Source organism: Myxine glutinosa, chromosome 7, assembly GCF_964187855.1.
Source record: "Myxine glutinosa chromosome 7, kmMyxGlut1.1, whole genome shotgun sequence".
NCBI classification, from domain to species: Eukaryota; Metazoa; Chordata; class Myxini; order Myxiniformes; family Myxinidae; genus Myxine; species Myxine glutinosa.
The window spans coordinates 146,783,760-146,802,456 of record NC_136267.1 but is presented as its reverse complement, the minus strand read 5'-3'; the positions used below and the strand labels follow the sequence as shown (position 1 = coordinate 146,802,456).

Below are 18,697 nucleotides of genomic sequence, written 5' to 3'. Positions count from 1 at the left end.
GTCGCTTCGGCCGGGTCATCAGGACCCCCCTCAAGTTGACCCTGCCGGTGCAAGTCGATTCTGGGGGGACGTGTGTAGCGGCTGCCGCTGGGGTTACACAATCGCCTTGCACCTATCAAGGACGCGGAGCGATCACCAGGCCGGGCTCGTCCAGGACGCCCGGGCAGGCCCGCGCTCGACTTGCCAGGCCTCGGTCGGGACGCCCGGGCAGGCTCGCCCTCGGCTTGCCAGGCCGCAGCCGGCCCGCGGGGCCACGCCCCCTGGCGCCAGGCCTGGGCAAACCCCCTGGCGGAATAGATATATATTGCCGACCGTAAAACGTTTTTTCCAGAGTGCCTGAGTGTTTGATTCTAATAAAGCAGCTCAGATGAATTCAAGCTTTTTGTCGCGTCCATTCTTTCGATCGACGTGGGAGCCACAGCTCCTTCAACGTGACGTTTGCTCTGCGCTCCGTGACGTGGGGTCCCGGACTCGGTGCACCTTGTACCCCGTGTAGCTTTATACCTGGTTCGCCACCGAGCCGCCCGTACCTGCCCGGGTCGAGCCCCAGCACGTGGCCAAGACCGTGGGAGAGCCCAGCGGTCATGGCGGACCCCTCCGAGTGCAACGTCAAGGTGGTGTGCAGATTCCGGCCGATGAACGAGGTCGAAATCAACCGGGACGACAAATGTTTGGCGCAATTTTTCAGCAACGACACAGTGAACTTCGCGGTAAGGATCCGTCGTCGTCCAATTATAATGAACCAACGATCAAGTTGAGAAAGTAAGAGGATAAAAAAAATAAAGTGTTGTTATAGCTTCATTAACATTTCAATTGTCCACCGTTTCCGCTGTGACGACGTTTCCATGAATAACTTCCCAATGGTTTTAAGTACCGATCGCACAGGGAGCCCCTGTCCAATTGTTGTGACGCACCCTGTCGGTGGGAACACCTGGTCGGATAAACGTTGAACGTGACTTTGGGTACACAAGTTCACGGTAACGCGAGCACGGAATCGGTTTGGTAGGAACTACGAAGGGAAACGTGACTTTCGAAATGACGTGTGAAAGGTGTGTGAAACGAGGCCTTTTGCGCATGCGCTGTTTGTTTACGTGCACCTGGTTCTGCTCGACGTCACGAGCACCTTTAACCTGCCATCGCTGGCGCGAAATGTGTGATTCGAATCGGATTTAAACATGCTCTGTCTGTCTGTTTAGTAGGATATCTCAAAAGGTTGTGGGCAGATGTGGACGAAACTTGGTGGACAGGTTGGGTGTGTGACCATGAAGAATTGAATCAATTTTGGTTAAGATCCGAAATCCAGATCTGATCGTTTATTTTTATTTTTAGGTGATTCTTCACCATTGAGAGATAGGGCCAAAAATGCCATATAGCACGATATATTAAAAAGTTGTGGACGAGTTATGACAACACTTGGTGGACAGGTTGTGTGTGTGACCATGAAGAATTGAATCAATTTTGGTTAAGATCCGAAATCCAGATCCGATAATGTTTAAAAAATTTTTTTTGCGTGATTCTTCACCATGGAGAGATAGGGCCGAAAATGCCAAATAGCACGATATATTAAAAAGGTGTGGACGAGTTATGACAACACTTGGTGGACAGGTTGAGTGTGTGACCATGAAGAATTGAATCAATTTTGGTGAAGATCCGAAATCCAGATCTGATAGTTTATTTTTATTTTTAGGTGATTCTTCACCATTGAGAAATAGGGCCAAAAATGCCATATAGCACGATATATTAAAATGTTGTGGACGAGTTATGGCAAAACTTGGTGGACAGGTTGGGTGTGTGACCACGAAGAATTGAATCAATTTTGGTTAAGATCCGATATCCAGATGCGATAATGTTTTATTTTTGTTTTTTTAAATGTGATTCTTCACCATGGAGAGATAGGGACAAAAATGCCATATAGAACGATGTCTTAAAAGGTGTGGACGAGTTATGACAACACTTGGTGGACAGGTTGAGTGTGTGACCATGAAGAATTGAATAATTTTGGTTAAGGTCCGAAATCCAGATCCGATAGTCTATTTTTATTTTTAGGTGATCCTTCACCATTGAGAAATAGGGCCAAAAATGCCATTAGAACGATGTCTTAAAAAGGTGTGGATGAGTTATGACAACACTTGGTGGACAGGTTGAGTGTATGACCATGAAGAATTGAATCAATTTTGGTGAAGATCCGAAATCCAGATCTGATAGTTTATTTTTTATTTTTCGGTGATTCTTCACCATTGAGAGATAGGGCCAAAAATGCCATTAGAACGATGTCTTAAAAAGGTGTGGACGAGTTATGACAACACTTGGTGGACAGGTTGAGTGTGTGACCATGAAGAATTGAATCAATTTTGGTGAAGATCCGAAATCCAGATCTGATAGTTTATTTTTATTTTTAGGTGATTCTTCACCATTGAGAAATAGGGCCAAATATGCCATATAGCACGACATATCAAAATGTTGTGGACGAGTTATGACAAAACTTGGTGGACAGGTTGAGTGTGTGACCATGAAGAATTGAATCAATTTTGGTGAAGATCCGAAATCCAGATCCGATAGTTTATTTTTATTTTTAGGTGATTCTTCACCATTGAGAGATAGGGCCAAAAATGCCATATAGCACGATATATTAAAAAGTTGTGGACGAGTTATGACAACACTTGGTGGACAGGTTGTGTGTGTGACCATGAAGAATTGAATCAATTTTGGTTAAGATCAGAAATCCAGATCCGATAATGTTTTTAATTTTTTTACACCATGGAGAGATAGGGCCAAAAATGCCATATAGAACGATGTCTAAAAAAGGTGTGGACGAGTTATGACAACACTTGGTGGACAGGTTGAGTGTGTGACCATGACGAATTGAATCAATTTTGGGGAAGATCCGAAATCCAGATCTGATAGTTTATTTTTATTTTTAGGTGATTCTTCACCATTGAGAAATAGGGCCAAAAATGCCATATAGCACGATATATTAAAATGTTGTGGACGAGTTATGACAAAACTTGGTGGACAGGTTGAGTGTGTGACCATGAAGAATTGAATCAATTTTGGTTCAGGTCCGAAATCCAGATCCGATAGTTTATTTTTATTTTTATGTGATTCTTCACCATGGAGAGATAGGGCCAAAAATGCCATATAGCATGATATATTAAAAAGTTGTGGACGAGTTATGACAAAACCTGGTGGACAGGTTGAGTGTGTGACCATGAAGAATTGAATAAATTTTGGGTAAGATCCGAAATCCAGATCCGATAATGTTTTTTTTAATGTGATTCTTCACCATGGAGAGATAGGGCCAAAAATGCCATTAGAACGATGTCTTAAAAAGGTGTGGACGAGTTATGACAACACTTGGTGGACAGGTTGAGTGTATGACCATGAAGAATTGAATAATTTTGGTGAAGATCCGAAATCCAGATCTGATAGTTTATTTTTATTTTTAGGTGATTCTTCACCATTGAGAGATAGGGCCAAAAATGCCATATAGCACGATATATTAAAAAGTTGTGGACGAGTTATGACAACACTTCGTCGACAGGTTGGGTGTGTGACCACGAAGAATTGAATCAATTTTGGTTAAGATCCGATATCCAGATGCGATAATGTTTTATTTTTGTTTTTTTAAATGTGATTCTTCACCATGGAGAGATAGGGACAAAAATGCCATATAGAACGATGTCTTAAAAGGTGTGGACGAGTTATGACAACACTTGGTGGACAGGTTGGGTGTGTGACCATGAAGAATTGAATCAATTTTGGTTAAGATCCGAAATCCAGATCCGATGAAAAAAAATTAATCTCTCGGAGTCTAGGTGATTCTTCACCATGGAGAGATAGGGACAAAAATGCCATATAGAACGATGTCTTAAAAGGTGTGGACGAGTTATGACAACACTTGGTGGACAGGTTGGGTGTGTGACCATGAAGAATTGAATCAATTTTGGTTAAGATCCGAAATCCAGATCCGTTGAAAAAAAATTAATCTCTCGGAGTCTAGGTGATTCTTCACCATTGAGAGATAGGACCAAAAATGACTTATAGCACGATATATTAAAAAGGTGTGGACGAGTTATGACAAAACCTGGTGGATGAGGAGTCTAGGTGACAAGAACAAGCCGATTAAATTTTGGTTCAGGTCTGAATCCAGATCCGGCCTATCAGTGGATACAAAATATAAAGTGTTCACCTGGCGGACGAATGCTTTTTTACTCTACAGAGTGCTATTTTAGCTTCTCTTGCAGCTCGGAATAAAACAAACAATTTATTTATAACTTGTAAATAAACTTACCTGTAAAATGATGGATTGTAAATAAACGTATCCTGTACATGCACAAGCCCCAGATATGCCCTTCAGAAGAACCTAATTCAGGTAGGCAGTGCATTCACCCAGTGGTGGCTCCAGGTTTTGCCCGACAGGTGGTACAAGTCTCCCCGATGGGTGGTACCTCGATTACGATTTAGTGGGCGTGGCATTATGACTGAAGTAAATAAGCTTTCTTCAAATAAATGACGTCTCCATATTTTACGACAGTAATTCTGCTCATAGGTTGCGGATAGAACTTCAGTGGATAGTTAAGTCAATAAGTAACAGACAATTATGTGCATTGCAAACCAAATTCCCTTTCAAGATATTTACCGCTTTGAGAATAATTCGTAATGTTTTTGTTGTTCAGTAATATGAGCAAATTAATTTGGTTTTAATGGTTTTCAATAGTTTGATGTCAAAACACAAATAAATCTAATGAAACAATACCAAGGAATATTTATTGTTGAAAATAAGAAACATAAGCATAAAACTTCAATCAGAACAAGGTCAATTATATTTTAATAAATTCATGTTCCTGATAAAAAAATAATACCGTACACAAATTTAAAGGCTGTACTTCATTTACAAGGTGATGACACATGGTAACAAAATAAATATCAATTTTATTGGCAAAGAAAGCAAATTCAATCCTGAGCAAGCTGTCAAAACTTTCATTTTTAACTCAACTGGACTACTGTCCAGTAGTTGATTGTCCAGTAGTAGTTGATTGTCCAGTACTGTCCAGTAGTAGTTGATTTTGATCAACTGGACTACTGTCCAGTTGAGTTCATCACATACTGAACCCTCCGGCGTCCGTCGTCTGTCATCGTCGTCTGTCGTCCGTTACCTTTTCGACTTTAACACTCCAGCGTCCACAAATATCAACCGATTCTGATCAAACTTGACATGCAGCATCCTTACGCCAAGGACCAGGTTGGTATTACATTTCAGCCCGATCCGTTGAAAAATGGCGGACTTAGGCGACCATTTTGTTTTTGGTCATGAAAACGACGTTAACACTCTAGCGTCCACAAATATTAACAGATTTTGATCAAACTTAGAATATTTAACCCTTACTACACAAGGTAGGTTGCTATTGCATTCCAACCCGATCCGTCACAAAATCGCCGCCATATGCCGCCATATTGTTTTCAGCTCCGAAACGACGTTAAGACTTTAACGTCCACAAATATTTATTGATTTTGATCAAACTTGGTGTGTGAGACTCTTACCACACAAGGTAGGTTGCTATCGCATGTCAACCCGATCTGTCACAAAATGGCCGCCTACACAACTATATTTCTGCAACATTGTTGCAAAGTGTAACATTGTATCAATTGTAAAACAAGGACAAGGACCTTAAAATTATCACACAAGGTTGTTGGCTTTTCATTTAAGTCAAATCTAGTACAGACAACTGACCTACTTTAAAGTTGTCCAGTCAGTTCAGTTGAGTTCTGCTTCCCTGGAAGCTCTAGTTTTCTGTTGGTTTGTACAAACAGAACATGAACTTCATTTAAACCAGCAAATCATACGACTCACTAAAAAACACCTTTAGAGGCCATTTTTCCCCGCAAAGCGGGGGTTGGCCTTTTTCGGGAACCGTGGTTGTTGTTGTTTTTCGGTCCCCTTTTTGAAGCAATGTTTTACGGCCGGATGCCCTTCCTGACGCCAACCCTTTTTGCCGCCTTTAACGACAAACAGGGAATTACCAGTGAGCTGGTACTCAATTAGCCGACCTCGGAAGGATGACAGGCTGAGTCAACCCCCCTGGCGTTAATTCAGCGATCGACCGGGATTCGAACCCAAGATCCTAGGATCCTAAGCCGGCACCCTAGCCGCTAGCCCAACACCAGGGCAACTCACTATGAACGATACGACTCACTATGAACGAATTATTTATGGCATAACATATTTACAAGAGGAACAGAAAGACAAAAAGGTTTCTGAATGTTTTGGTTATTATGTTTTTGACATGGTTACAAAATGAAGAGTGAAATATAACTTTTGTTGTTTATTTTTAAAATATTTGTTATCTAGTCTAATGGTGAAGAATAGAATACACAATATTATTCTGAAATATTTTGTTCTATGCTGTATTCAGTTGAATTAATTTAGAGTTTATTTGCTGAGTTTTGATAACATGGAACCACTAACTTTGGATTAGCCGACGCTTTTCAGACATGTTGTATATTTCAATATCATTTTGAAAGGTCCTGATCTTGTTTCTGCTTTCTCTGAATTGTTGAAGAATAATTTCTTGGATACTGTACAGTCTACAGTCTACACGAAGGACTGTTTTAATGGCTGTTTTGATGTATTCATTCTTTACAATAAAAACCCCAGGCTTGCTGGCGATTGTCCTGTCGTCAGGAAGAAAGCCATGATTGTTAGGAATCTAACCATTGACCCTCCGATTTAGCAGCCGGATGTGGCATTCTCACACAGGGTTTTAAAATCTTCTTCACAATTTTTGTTTTTTTGTTCAAGTTCTTTACCCTCTTCAAGTTGTGAAAAATTATACCTATGGGAAAACGTTTAAATGCATTATGGACTTTCCTGGAAGTCCTTGCAGAGTCCATATGTTTTATACCTCTCCCACCTCCCCCGAAGCCCACCCATCCCTTTCAAATCTTCCCCTTGCCCCTCCCCTCCAAATCTTCCCCATCACCCATCCCTTTCAGATCTCCCCCCTTGCCCCTTCAATCCAAAACTCCCCCCACACCCCTCCCCTCTGAGACCCTCCCTCACTCCTCCCCTCCAAGACTCCCCTCTCACCCCTCCTCCTCAAAGCGTCCTCCCCGCTTCTTCCCCCTTCCAACTCTCACCTTCATCTCCCTCAACCTTCTGCCTCACTCTTCCCCCTCCTCAAACAACACCTCACTGTGCCTCACCCAATCACCATCAAACCTTTTGTCTGCCCCATTCTTCCCTTTCTCCAAGCTGTTCTGAAATCTCTGACACACCTTCAACAGCTCTCCCTACCTCTTCCTCCTCTTCCACATCATACCCTACCGCTCCCCCCCCCCTGTTCTGTATCCGATGCTCCCCCTTCCTCTTCTTTAACAGTATGGACCTCAAACATCCGGGGCCTTCGCTCAAACTTGACTGATCTCTCCATACAGGTTGCTTCTGACAAACCAGACGTGATCTGCTTAACAGAAACTTTCCTCCTTCATGATGTCTCTGATTCCTTGGTATCTCTCCCAGGTTACTCCCTCCTCCAGTATGATAGACCTGAGCCTCGTCCTGGAGGTGGGGTTGCTATCTTTATAAAAAACTCTCTTCCTCACTCACCCTACACTGCCCTCTCTCCACCTCACCCCCAGGAATACCTTTGGCTACGGCTTCCCCTTCGCTCCCACCTTTTGTTCATATGTGTGTTGTACCGTCCACCAAACAGTGATGACTCCATCTACATCTCGCTGTCTGATAACATGGACCAACTTCTATCTACCCATCCCAACTCTCTCTTCCTCATATGTGGTGATTTCAATTGTCACCATGCCAGTTGGCTGGGTGTGGGTACCTCTCTCACCAGCCATGGCTCTTCAGCAAAGGACTTCTGTGACTCACTGGGACTGACACAATCTGTCAATTTCCCGACCCGGATCTCAATCAACGGGGCATCTTCTCTTCTGGACTTGGTTATGACTAACTTCCCTGAAAATGTCTGCTGCTCTTCTTCTGCTCCAATCGGCTCATCTGATCATGTGCTTGTTAAAGTGGACATCTCTCTGGCCATTCTCAGAGAGCCTCCTCAGCCCCGACGAGTCTGGCATTTCACTCAGGCCGACTGGCACGGTCTTCAAGCAGCCATCAATCATCTGGACTGGTCTCCCATCTCGACTGCCTCTGACATCAACTCATCCTGGGAATTCTTCCAAAGTAAACTGCTCTCTCTCATGCACAGATTTATCCCATCTCGTCTTCAGTTGTCATACCCTTCCTCCCGTCCATGGTACACGGAATCTTGTGGTGAGGCTATTGCCCAGAAACAACTTGCTTTCGTCTCCTGGAAAGCAAATCCAATGGAAGGAAATCTCATTTCCTTTCACAAAGCCCGAAACAAGTGTGTGTCCACCCTCAGGAGAGCCAGGAAACAATATCTCTCCGTTCTCAGGACAGAACTCTCTTATCTGTCTCCCTCTTCCAAATCCTGGTGGTGTCTGGTCAAATCTGTTTCTGGTGTTTGTTCCCCCTCCATCCCCTCCCTCACCTCAAATGGCCACACGGCTGACTCCGCGCGTGAAAAAGCTGAATGCCTCAACTCTGTGTTTGCCTCTAAATCTTGTGTCCCAAACCCATCCCTCTCTGTACCCACCGTACCCAGTCGTACCCAGCTGCTCCTGGACTCTGTGTCCTTTCCTCCTGACAAGGTGGAAAAGTTTCTGTCAACCCTCGACTCTGATTCTGCAACTGGACATGACGGCATCAGCCCACGGGTCCTAAAATCTTGTTCTTCCGCTCTTTCACTCCCTCTCTCTGTTCTCTTCACACTCTCTTTTGCTCAAGGTCATCTGCCATCTGCTTGGAAATCTGCCAACATCACCGCTTTGCACAAAAAAGGTGCAAAAACAGATCCCAGCAACTACAGACCAATCAGCCTTCTCTCAATTATCAGTAAAGTCATGGAATCCATCATTGCTTCAGATATGAAATCTTTCCTCTTCTCCAATGGCTTGATCTCTGATCATCAATTTGGTTTCAGACCTGGTCACTCTACTCTGGACATGCTGCTACTGCTTTCTCAGCAATGGATGGAGGTCCTCAATGCCAAACAGGAAATTAGAGCTGTCTCCCTTGACATATCACGTGCCTTCGATACGGTCTGGCACCCCGCTCTGCTCACCAAACTCTCCTCTGTTGGTATCCATGGAAATCTCCACGCTTGGCTGGCGGACCTCCTCTCTAGTCGTAGTCAACGTGTGGCCCTGAATGGGTTTCTCTCATCTCCTCTTCCTGTTCAGGCTGGAGTTCCCCAAGGCAGTGTTCTGGGCCCTGTGCTTTTTCTGGTCTTCATCAATGATCTCTCCGACTCTCTTGAAAATCCTCTCTATCTCTTTGCTGATGACTCTACTCTCTGTCGCTCCATTCTTCATCCCTCAGATCGGCAGTCTGCAGCCTCCTCAGTCCTCACTCTCTGCAGACCTGGACAAAATCACAGACTGGGCAAACAAGTGGAACATGTCTTTCAATCCTGACAAATCTCACACTATTACGATGTCTCTCCGAAAAGACCGACTGGACAACCCTCCCATCTACTTTCTGAATAATCCTCTCCAAGAAGTTATGTCACTCAAACTTTTGGGTCTCACTATCTGCCATGATCTTTCCTGGGAAAACCACATTTCAAATCTGGCCTCCAAAGCCAGTCGCCGACTGGGCATCCTCCGTCGTGCGAAGTCCTTCCTTGGCACACCTGAGCTCCTCACCACGTACAAGGCTTTCATCCGCAGCTCAATGGAATACTGCTCTCCCCTCTGGGCTGGTGATCCTGCCTCACACCTAGCTCGTCTTCACGCTGTTGAAAGCAAAGCATTCAGAATCATTGGAATCTCCCGCGATGAAGCAAACTCCAAGGGCCTCTCACTCACTCACCACAGGCAGGTTGGTGGTCTTTCCGTCTTCTACCGACTCCTCTCTGGCCTTGCCCCCCCAGCTCTCTCTGGGCTCTGTCCCGCAAATATTCCTACAGGTCGCACAAGATCTGCCTGCAACCCTCTTATGGTTAAACTGCCAAAATCAAGACTCTCTGCTCACCTTCACTCCTTCATTCCTCTTTTCTCCCGCCTCTGGAACAAACTCCCTCACTCTCTTCAATCCCACTCCACCCTCCAGGTCTTTAAAACAGCTGTTCAACACCATCTTTTATCTTCCCCCATCCAAAACCTTGATCTTTTCTATCCCCGATAATTTCACCCCAATTCCACTTTTTGAAATACCAACTTCTGTCCTGGAAGTCCTTGGTGTCCTTGTGTTTTATACTTCTCCCACCCCCCCCCCCCCCCTTCCCACGCCTTCTCCCCCCAAGCCCTCTCCCTCCCACACTGGACAACTCCTCTCCCTGCTCTTAAATGTTGTGTGCTCTCAAGTGTTTGTGTGCTTCCCATTCTCTTGTCTGCCGCTCCCTCTTTTTATATATTTTGTTTGTCTGGTTGATTTGTTTGTGAAGTAAATGTCAGCTCTTTCACGAGCCTCGATTCAGTATACAAAAAAAGAAGAAAAAAGAAAAGAAAAAAAAAGCCCTCTCCCTCCCACAGATCTCTTGATGTCCCTGCTCTCAAATGTTGTGTTTGTGTCCTTCCCCCTCTCTCCCCATCTTGTCTACCGCTCCCCATATTATATGTTTTATGTGTCGGTTTGACTTTTTGTGTGATTAATGTTAGCTCTTTCACGAGCCTCGATATTTTATACACACAAAAAAAAACCCACAAGCTGTGCAATTAAACCAAAAATCAATTTGATTTCTGTTCCATTTGAAAAAAGTTATGCTTCAGGTTTTCAATATAATTGCACTGTTTTATTCCAGAATCCAATGCATGGTTTGTTCACAAATATTTCTCACAAGTGTTCTCTTTGAGAATATCATGAAACTAAAGCTGTATCCGGCAATCAGGATATCTTGTCTTGAAAGTGTCCACAACACGATCCAATGAATCAAAAAGCTTCACACTTCGTTTCTTGTGGATGGCAAGGATCATTAATGATTTAAATCTTACATCAACCATGGTTGTTCTCAAGTCACTCTTGATGAGCTTCATGGAGCTAAAGCTGCGTTCGCATATCTGCATCTGATTCAACTGGTTGATTACGGGTTTGAGCATTTCTGCTGCCGAGAACAGAATCACCGTGGTCATCATCATCATCAGAGATTGTGTTCATGCTGCCAAATGATGAGTTATTAACACCTGTAAGAAACATAAGAAGTATAATTTACACACCACATCAACTGTTTTGAATTAAACTAGATTACAATTAATTACTCTATCACCCCGCAAGCAAGACCATGAATGAATGAATGAATGATCGTTTTAAGGCCATTTTTTCCCCGCAAGCGCAGGGGTTAGCCTTGCAGGCCCCATGACAATCATGATTCCCTGTTTGAGGCAATGCTTTTATGGCCGGATGCCCTTCCTGACGCCAACCCTTGGTCGCCTCTTACAATGCGCAGGGATACGGTGTACCTATTCTAAATCGGGGTACACACCGTGATCATTCATCCCAGCAAGCTGGTACTCAATTTGCCGACCTCGGAAGGATGACAGGCTGTCAACCCCCCGGGCGTTAATTCAGCGATCGACCAGGATTGCGAACCCAGGATCCTAGGATCCCAAGCCGGCACCCTAACCGCTAAGCCAACACCAGGCTAAGCAAGACCATGGTAGACTTTAAAAAATAGATCGACATGGTCCCATATGTAATTTCAAACTGTTATTTTCTTACTTTAAAATGAAATTGCAACTGCATCACATATCATTACAGGTAAAATTCAATATTGAAGCTTCATTTAATATCTTTTTCATTGAAATCCTTCGGCGACGTAGCTTTCTTGGACACCTCGGGTGGTGCAGTCCTGTCCTTAACAAACACCACTCAAAATGCGGCCATCATTCTCAGCCATATATTGCAAATACAATTACTAGAGTTGCTGTATCACATCAAATATTGTATTGAAATCATTCAACATCCATCACAAACGTCGTTTTGGCTGTTTTACCTTTTTCAAAAATCGTTCTGTGCTTAACTCTGGTGTGTTTTCTCGAGTAATCATTATCGAAAACCTCTTCACACCCCGGTTCTAAGGAACGAACTTTATGTCGTGATGATTTCGCCATGTTGCCCGACGAATAAGACTAGAAACGTGCGCGCGGCGCATCCCATGTGCGTTTAATTAAATTGGGCGGATGTGACGTAATAACTGTCATCAAACTTGAAGATCTATCGATGTGATCCGAGTACATGTAACATGTTGTGTCGGGGAATCCGAATTTGTCCCGTTCGGGTGTTTTTACCTTGTCGTGGAATACGATTTATGACAAAAATTAACTATTTATTATGACTTCTTCCCCGACGAATTATTTGGCGTGTCCCCGATGGGTGGTCCATGGACCCCCTGTACCCCCCGCCGGCGCCACGCACCGGGAGTAATCCGTCGCTCCACTCCACCTCCACTGACCCACCTGGTTGGGAGTTTGCAGTACGAGCAGGTGCCCGTTCGGCGAGCCGAGAAAGTTTTCCAAGTCTTTCGTTGTGCAGACGCATATATATCCCTTAATTCTCTCAAGTACTTTTCCAAGTATTTTTTCAGAAGCTTGGTGAGCCATTCCAAGTGACAATCCTTATCCTGCACACATGATATACAGTCACGTGAAAAAGTAAGTACACCCCATGTAAAGTTTTGACTTTTTCAACATATTTCAACGTACAGCTATTTGATCTTCATTTCAACAATATTGATAGATAAAGGTGATATCATATAACAAATATCATGAAACATTTACATTTTGTAGTCTATTGTATAATTTAAATAAACATAAATGCAAATTTCAAATGTGGAAAAAGTAAGTACACCCCGACATTTATCACTACTTCAAATACCTAAAATTAGAATCAGGTGCACCAGCTCAGGTGCAAATGATGAGAACATCGTTAGAGAGGATCTTGGAGGAACCAGTCTTATTTAAACCTCATACATTTAGTTTGGTTTGCTCTTTGTTGTTGAAGTGTGCGGCGTCACCATGCCTAGATCAAAAGAGCTCTCTGAGGCCTTCAGAAAGAAGGTTATAGATGCCTACGAGTCTCGGAAGGGATTTAAAAAGATCTCCAAACAATTTGAAATCAATCATTCGACTGTCCGGAAGATCATCTACAAGTGGAGAAGATTCCAAACAACTGCCAATTTGTTCAGGCCAGGCCGCCCCAGCAAGTTCAGCCCGAGAGCAGACCGCAAGATGCTGAAAGAAGTCTCGAAGAACCCCAGAATGTCATCACGGGACCTACAGGTAGATCTTGCCACTGTTGATGTCAAAGTGCACGAGTCTACCATTAGAAAGAGGCTGCACAAATTTGATCTACATGGGAGGTGTGCCAGGAGGAAACCTTTGCTGTCCAGAAAGAACATCAGGGCAAGACTAAAGTTTGCCAATGAACACCTCGGCAAAGACCAGCACTTCTGGAACAATGTGCTCTGGACAGATGAGTCAAAGGTAGAGCTATTTGGCCACAGTACCAGAAGACATGTTTGGCGAAAACCAAAGACAGCATTTGACCACAAGAACCCAATACCAACTGTAAAGCATGGTGGTGGAAATATTATGGTTTGGGGCAGCTTTGCTGCATCAGGGCCTGGGCAGCTCACCATCATAGAATCCACTATGAATTCTTCATTGTACCATCTGTCGGAAAGTTGAAGCTCAACCGAAGGTTGCTCAACCTTGCAACATGACAATGACCCTAAACATACCAGTAAATCCACCAAGGAATGGCTGAAAAGAAAGAAATGGAGGGTTCTGGAATAGCCAAGTCAAAGTCCGGATCTAAATCCCATCGAGATGTTGTGGGGGGATTTGAAATGGGCTGTGCATGCAAGAAACCCCTCAAACATCGCACAGCTGAAATAATTCTGCACGGAGGAGTTGGCAAACATTTCTCCCAGTCGATGTCAGAGACTGGTAGACAGTTACAAGAAACGCCTACTTGAGGTTGTTTCTGCCAAAGGGGGCAATACCACCGATTAGAGCCAAGGGTTTACTTACTTTTTCCACATGTGAAATTTGCATTTATGTTTATTTAAATTATACAATGGACTACAAAATGTAAATGTTTCATGATATTTGTTATATTATATCACCTTTATCTATCAATATTGTTGAAATGAAGATCAAATAGCTGTATGTTGAAATATGTTGAAAAAGTCAAAACTTTACATGGGGTGTACTTACTTTTTGACATGACTGTATATTATTTTGCACCAATCGCCTCAGCTTCTGGGGTTTTCTGCGCATGCGCACTAAGCATTTTGGGGATAGATTCCATCATTTTGAAAGTGCACAACGATGCGGGGCAGCATCATTGGCTGATGGTGTGTTGCTGTGCCGCTGATATGGAGGTTTATTTGCAGTTTCATGACTTGAAACAACTTTTATTACGTGTGCAGTGCGTTGCTAAAGGTACTTTTAGTTTCCGATTGTAATCTTTGCTTTTTTAATAAAAAAAAGAAAGGAGGAGTGTTGCAGCTCTTCAAATTTCTTTTGTGCAAAGGAACCCCAAACTGATCCAATGAATCGGCTTGCTCAATGCTCGGGCATCATTCTTAGAAACTCTTTAAGGAGGGAACCCGATCATCATCATGATGGAATGAAGTGTGGAAACCAACAGGTTCAAAAATCAGGTGTTGAGGCAGACTCAGTGACGTAATGGTTAAACCTCTATTCTGAGTCTAAGAGGTCAGCGGTTCAAACCTCGGTCCGAGTCATATGAAACACTTTAAACATGGCACGTGCTGCTCCCTTCCTTGAAGTTCAGCATTTTAAAAGGATAGAGCACGGACAATCAAAACAACCAGAGCACAGGCTTTATGGGCTCCTCCTGTTTTGAAGTTCCTTGTACATAACTCATATCATAATAACATAGTTATGGTGCTGGAGGCTTGGAAGTTCAGTCACTCCTGGGGGTCACGTTTCTCTCTTTACCTGGGGGTCATGTTCCCCTCTGTCTGGGGGTCACGTTCCCCTCTTTGCCTGGGGGTCACGTTTCTCTTTTTGCCTGGGGGTCACGGTTCTCTTTTTGCCTGGGGTTCACGTTCCTCTCTTTGCCTGGGGGTCATGTTCCCTTCTTTGTCTGGGGGTCATGTTCCCCCCTTTGCCTGGGGGTTATGTTTCCCTCTTTGCCTGGGGGTCACGTTTCTCTCTTTGCCTGGGGGTCACGTTCCCCTCTTTGCCTGGGGGTCATGTTTCCTTCTTTGTCTGGGGGTCACGTTTCTCTCTTTTCCTGGGGGTCATGTTTCCTTCTTTGCCTGGGGGTCATGTTCCCCTCTTTGCCTGGGGGTCATGTTTCCTTCTTTGTCTTGGGGTCACGTTCCCCTCTTTGCCTGGGGTCATGTTTCCTTCTTTGCCTGGGGGTCACGTTTCTCTCTTTGCCTGGGGTTCACGTTCCTCTCTTTGCCTGGGGGTCATGTTCCCTTCTTTGTCTGGGGGTCATGTTTCCCTCTTTGCCTGGGGGTCACGTTTCTCTCTTTGCCTGGGGTTCACGTTCCTCTCTTTGCCTGGGGGTCATGTTCCCTTCTTTGTCCGGGGGTCATGTTCCCCCCTTTGCCTTGGAGTCATGTTTCCCTCTTTGCCTGGGGGTCACGTTTCTCTCTTTGCCTGGGGGTCACGTTCCCCTCTTTGCCTGGGGGTCATGTTTCCCTCTTTGTCTGGGGGTCACGTTTCTCTCTTTTCTTGGGGATCATGTTTCCCTCTTTGCCTGGGGGTCATGTTTCTCTCTTTTCCTGGGGGTCATGTTTCCCTCTTTGCCTAGGGGTGACGTTCCACTCTTTGCCTGGGGGTCATGTTTCCCTCTTTGCCTGGGGGTCACATTTCTCTCTTTTCCTGAGGGTCATGTTCCCCTCTTTGTCTGGGGGTCACGTTCCCCCCTTTGCCTGGGGGTCACGTTCCCCCCTTTGCCTGGGGGTCATGTTTCCTTCTTTGCCTGGGGTTCACGTTACCATTTTTGCATTGGGGTCATGTTTCCCTCTTTGCCTGGGGGTCACGTTCCCCTCTTTGCATTGGGGTCACAATCCCCTTTTTGCCTGGGTGTCATGTTCCCCCCTTTGCCTGGGGGTCATGCTTCCCTCTTTGCCTGGGGGTCACGTTACCCTTTTTGCCTGGGGGTCACGTTTCCCTCTTTGCCTGGGGGTCATGTTCCCCCCTTTGCCTGGGAGTGACGTTTCCCTCTTTGCATTGGGGTCACAGTCCCCTCTTTGCATTGGGGTCACGGTCCCCTCACAGCTGTATTACCGAACGTGGATGATCCTTAAAGTCACATGCATGCCATTCATATCTAATCACGTGATTCTTATTCTCTCTCTCCCACAGTGTAAAATGCAGTATTCCTTTGACCAGATGTTTTCACCTGACAAGACACAAGAGTATGTCTATACAGTTTGTGCTCGGCAAACTATTGATGGTAAGGTTTGCTTGATCCGCTATAGGGAATTAAAAGTCTTGGTAATAAACAACCAAAGTTAACTATAAGCGGCGTTGTAGGTTAAAAATAGGATTAGCATAAACACTGTAAGTTTAATTATTATTACCAGTCTTTTGCATGTTGTAGTCAAGGACTCATTCTTCTCTCGAGGTCTTCAAGACAGCTGCTCACCACCATGTCAGATCGTCGCAAATCCAAAACCATGATCTTTTCTATCCTCGTTAACCCCACTCAAATCCCTCCTGCATTCAATTTTCCAGTTTTCCCTCCTTGTACTTTCCTTCTGTATCCATCTTGTTGACCTCACGTTTTGCTTCCTGTTTTTGTCTATTATGTCCTGATTCGTTCAGTGCACTGGCTTTTCCACGAGCCTCGACTATGTATGACTTGTTATTATTGCTATATATTGAAGAAATTTGGATTTTAAGATTTAATGATGAATTATGAGGCAAGAGTACAGAAGGTTTGCTTTTATTTCTTGGTATGTATATGTGTATATGCTTTACCATTGTAGAACAATAGCACTTTTTATGTTCAGTCCCCCATTTTAGGTCAGCATGATTATTGGAACAGATTAACTTAAAGTAAATTAAAGCCATATAATAGTTAGTGTTTGGTTTTATATCCCTTGCATGAAATAACTTCATCGAGCCTGTGACCCATTGACATCACCAATTTCTTCGTATCTTCCTTTGAGTTGCTTTGCCAAGTCTTTACTGCAGCCATTTTCTGTTGTTGTTTGTATTGGGGGTTTCTGACTTTAGTCTCCTTTCAGCAAGTGAAATGCATGCTCCATTGGATTTAAATCAGGAGATTGACTTGTCTAGTCTAAAAGCTTCCACCTTTTACCCTGATGAACTCCTTGGTTGTGTTGACAGTGTGTTTTGGGTCATTATCTTGCTACATGGTGAAGTGTGCCGCCCAATGAGTTTGGAGGCATTTTCGTGTACATAGGCAGACAAAATGTTTCTGGACGCTTCCAAATTCATTCTGCTGCTGCCATCATTAGTTACATCATCAATAAAGATGAGTGAGACAGTCCCAAAGGCAGCCATGCAAGCCCAAGCAATAACACTGTGCAGTGCGTTGCTATAGGTACTTTTTGCTTCACAGATGAGGTAGTTTACTTTGGATCATATGCCGTTCCTTCCTTTCTCCACACTTACACCTTTCCATCGCTTTAGTAAAAGTTTATCTTGGTCTCATCTGTGCATCGTACTTTGTTCCAGAACTCATAGGCTCACCTCTCTACTTTTGGTCAATTCTAATCTGGCCTTTCTATTTTTGGTGCTGATGAGAGGTTTGCATCTTGCAGTGTAGCCTTTGTAATTCTGCTGTCGATGTCTTCTGTGAACGGTAGATTGTGATACTTTCACCCCTGCACTCTTTTTTTGTATAAAAGATCGAGGCTCGTGAAAGAGCGAACATTTATCACACAGAAAGACAAACCGACAAACCGACACATAACCGACAAACCGACACATAGAACAAATAACATCGGGAGCGGTAGACAAGATGGGGAGAGAGGGGGAAGGACACAAACACAACACAACACAACACAACACAACATTTTAGAGCAGGAACCGAGAGACATGGAGACATCGAGAGATCTGTGGGAGGGAGAGGGCTTTGGGGGGGAGGCATGGGAAAAGGGGTGGGAGAGGCATAAAACATATGGACACTGCCAGGACTACCAGGAAAGAAGTTGGAATTACAAACAAGGTGGATCTGGGGTGAATTAGAGGGAGGTTGTTGGTGATGTCACCGACAGTTGTTTTAGGGTTTTTCTTCACTTCAGCTCTGATGATGTTTCTGTCATCAACTGCAATTGTTTTCCTTGGCCAAACTGGCCGTTGTATATTGCTAGGTACTGAGTCTATGATGTGACTGTTGAGCCAAAGGCAATGCTCAAACATTCAAGAAAATGAATTCGCGCATTGGAGGTAAATGTTGGAGTTCAAAAGTTTTCCGAACGGGATATTCACAATAGTCCAAGTTATGCAAACGTTTTATATACATACAAGTATAAAGCCCGTCAAAAATGACGGGTTGGAACAGTTTTTGAAGGTGCAGCATCGTGAGCATGCCAAGGAGTGAAGCATCGGCCTAGTGTCAGGGGTGCTTGTATCATCTTCATTTATTAGACATCCTACAGATGTAAATAAACACTCGTTTTACTCTGTGCGCATTGCATATCAC

At 44.0% G+C, this 18,697-nt stretch overlaps 1 protein-coding gene and 1 long non-coding RNA gene across 2 annotated transcripts in view; one reads left to right on the top strand and one right to left on the bottom strand.

The window, feature by feature from the left end:
* The first annotated feature begins 329 nt into the window (after positions 1 to 329).
* LOC137431723 (kinesin heavy chain-like) overlaps positions 330 to 18,697 on the top strand; it is a 91,326-nt gene continuing 72,958 nt past the window's right edge. Inside the window, exons 1-2 of the mRNA XM_068123354.2 lie at positions 330 to 710; positions 16,387 to 16,477. Of these exons, the coding sequence (XP_067979455.2) occupies positions 585 to 710; positions 16,387 to 16,477 (217 nt within the window). The 5' untranslated portion in view covers positions 330 to 584. The remainder of the gene's footprint in view (positions 711 to 16,386; positions 16,478 to 18,697) is intronic.
* LOC137415610 (uncharacterized) overlaps positions 10,822 to 18,697 on the bottom strand; it is a 66,344-nt gene continuing 58,468 nt past the window's right edge. The window contains exon 3 of the long non-coding RNA XR_010982107.2: positions 10,822 to 11,220. This is a non-coding gene — a long non-coding RNA (uncharacterized LOC137415610). The remainder of the gene's footprint in view (positions 11,221 to 18,697) is intronic.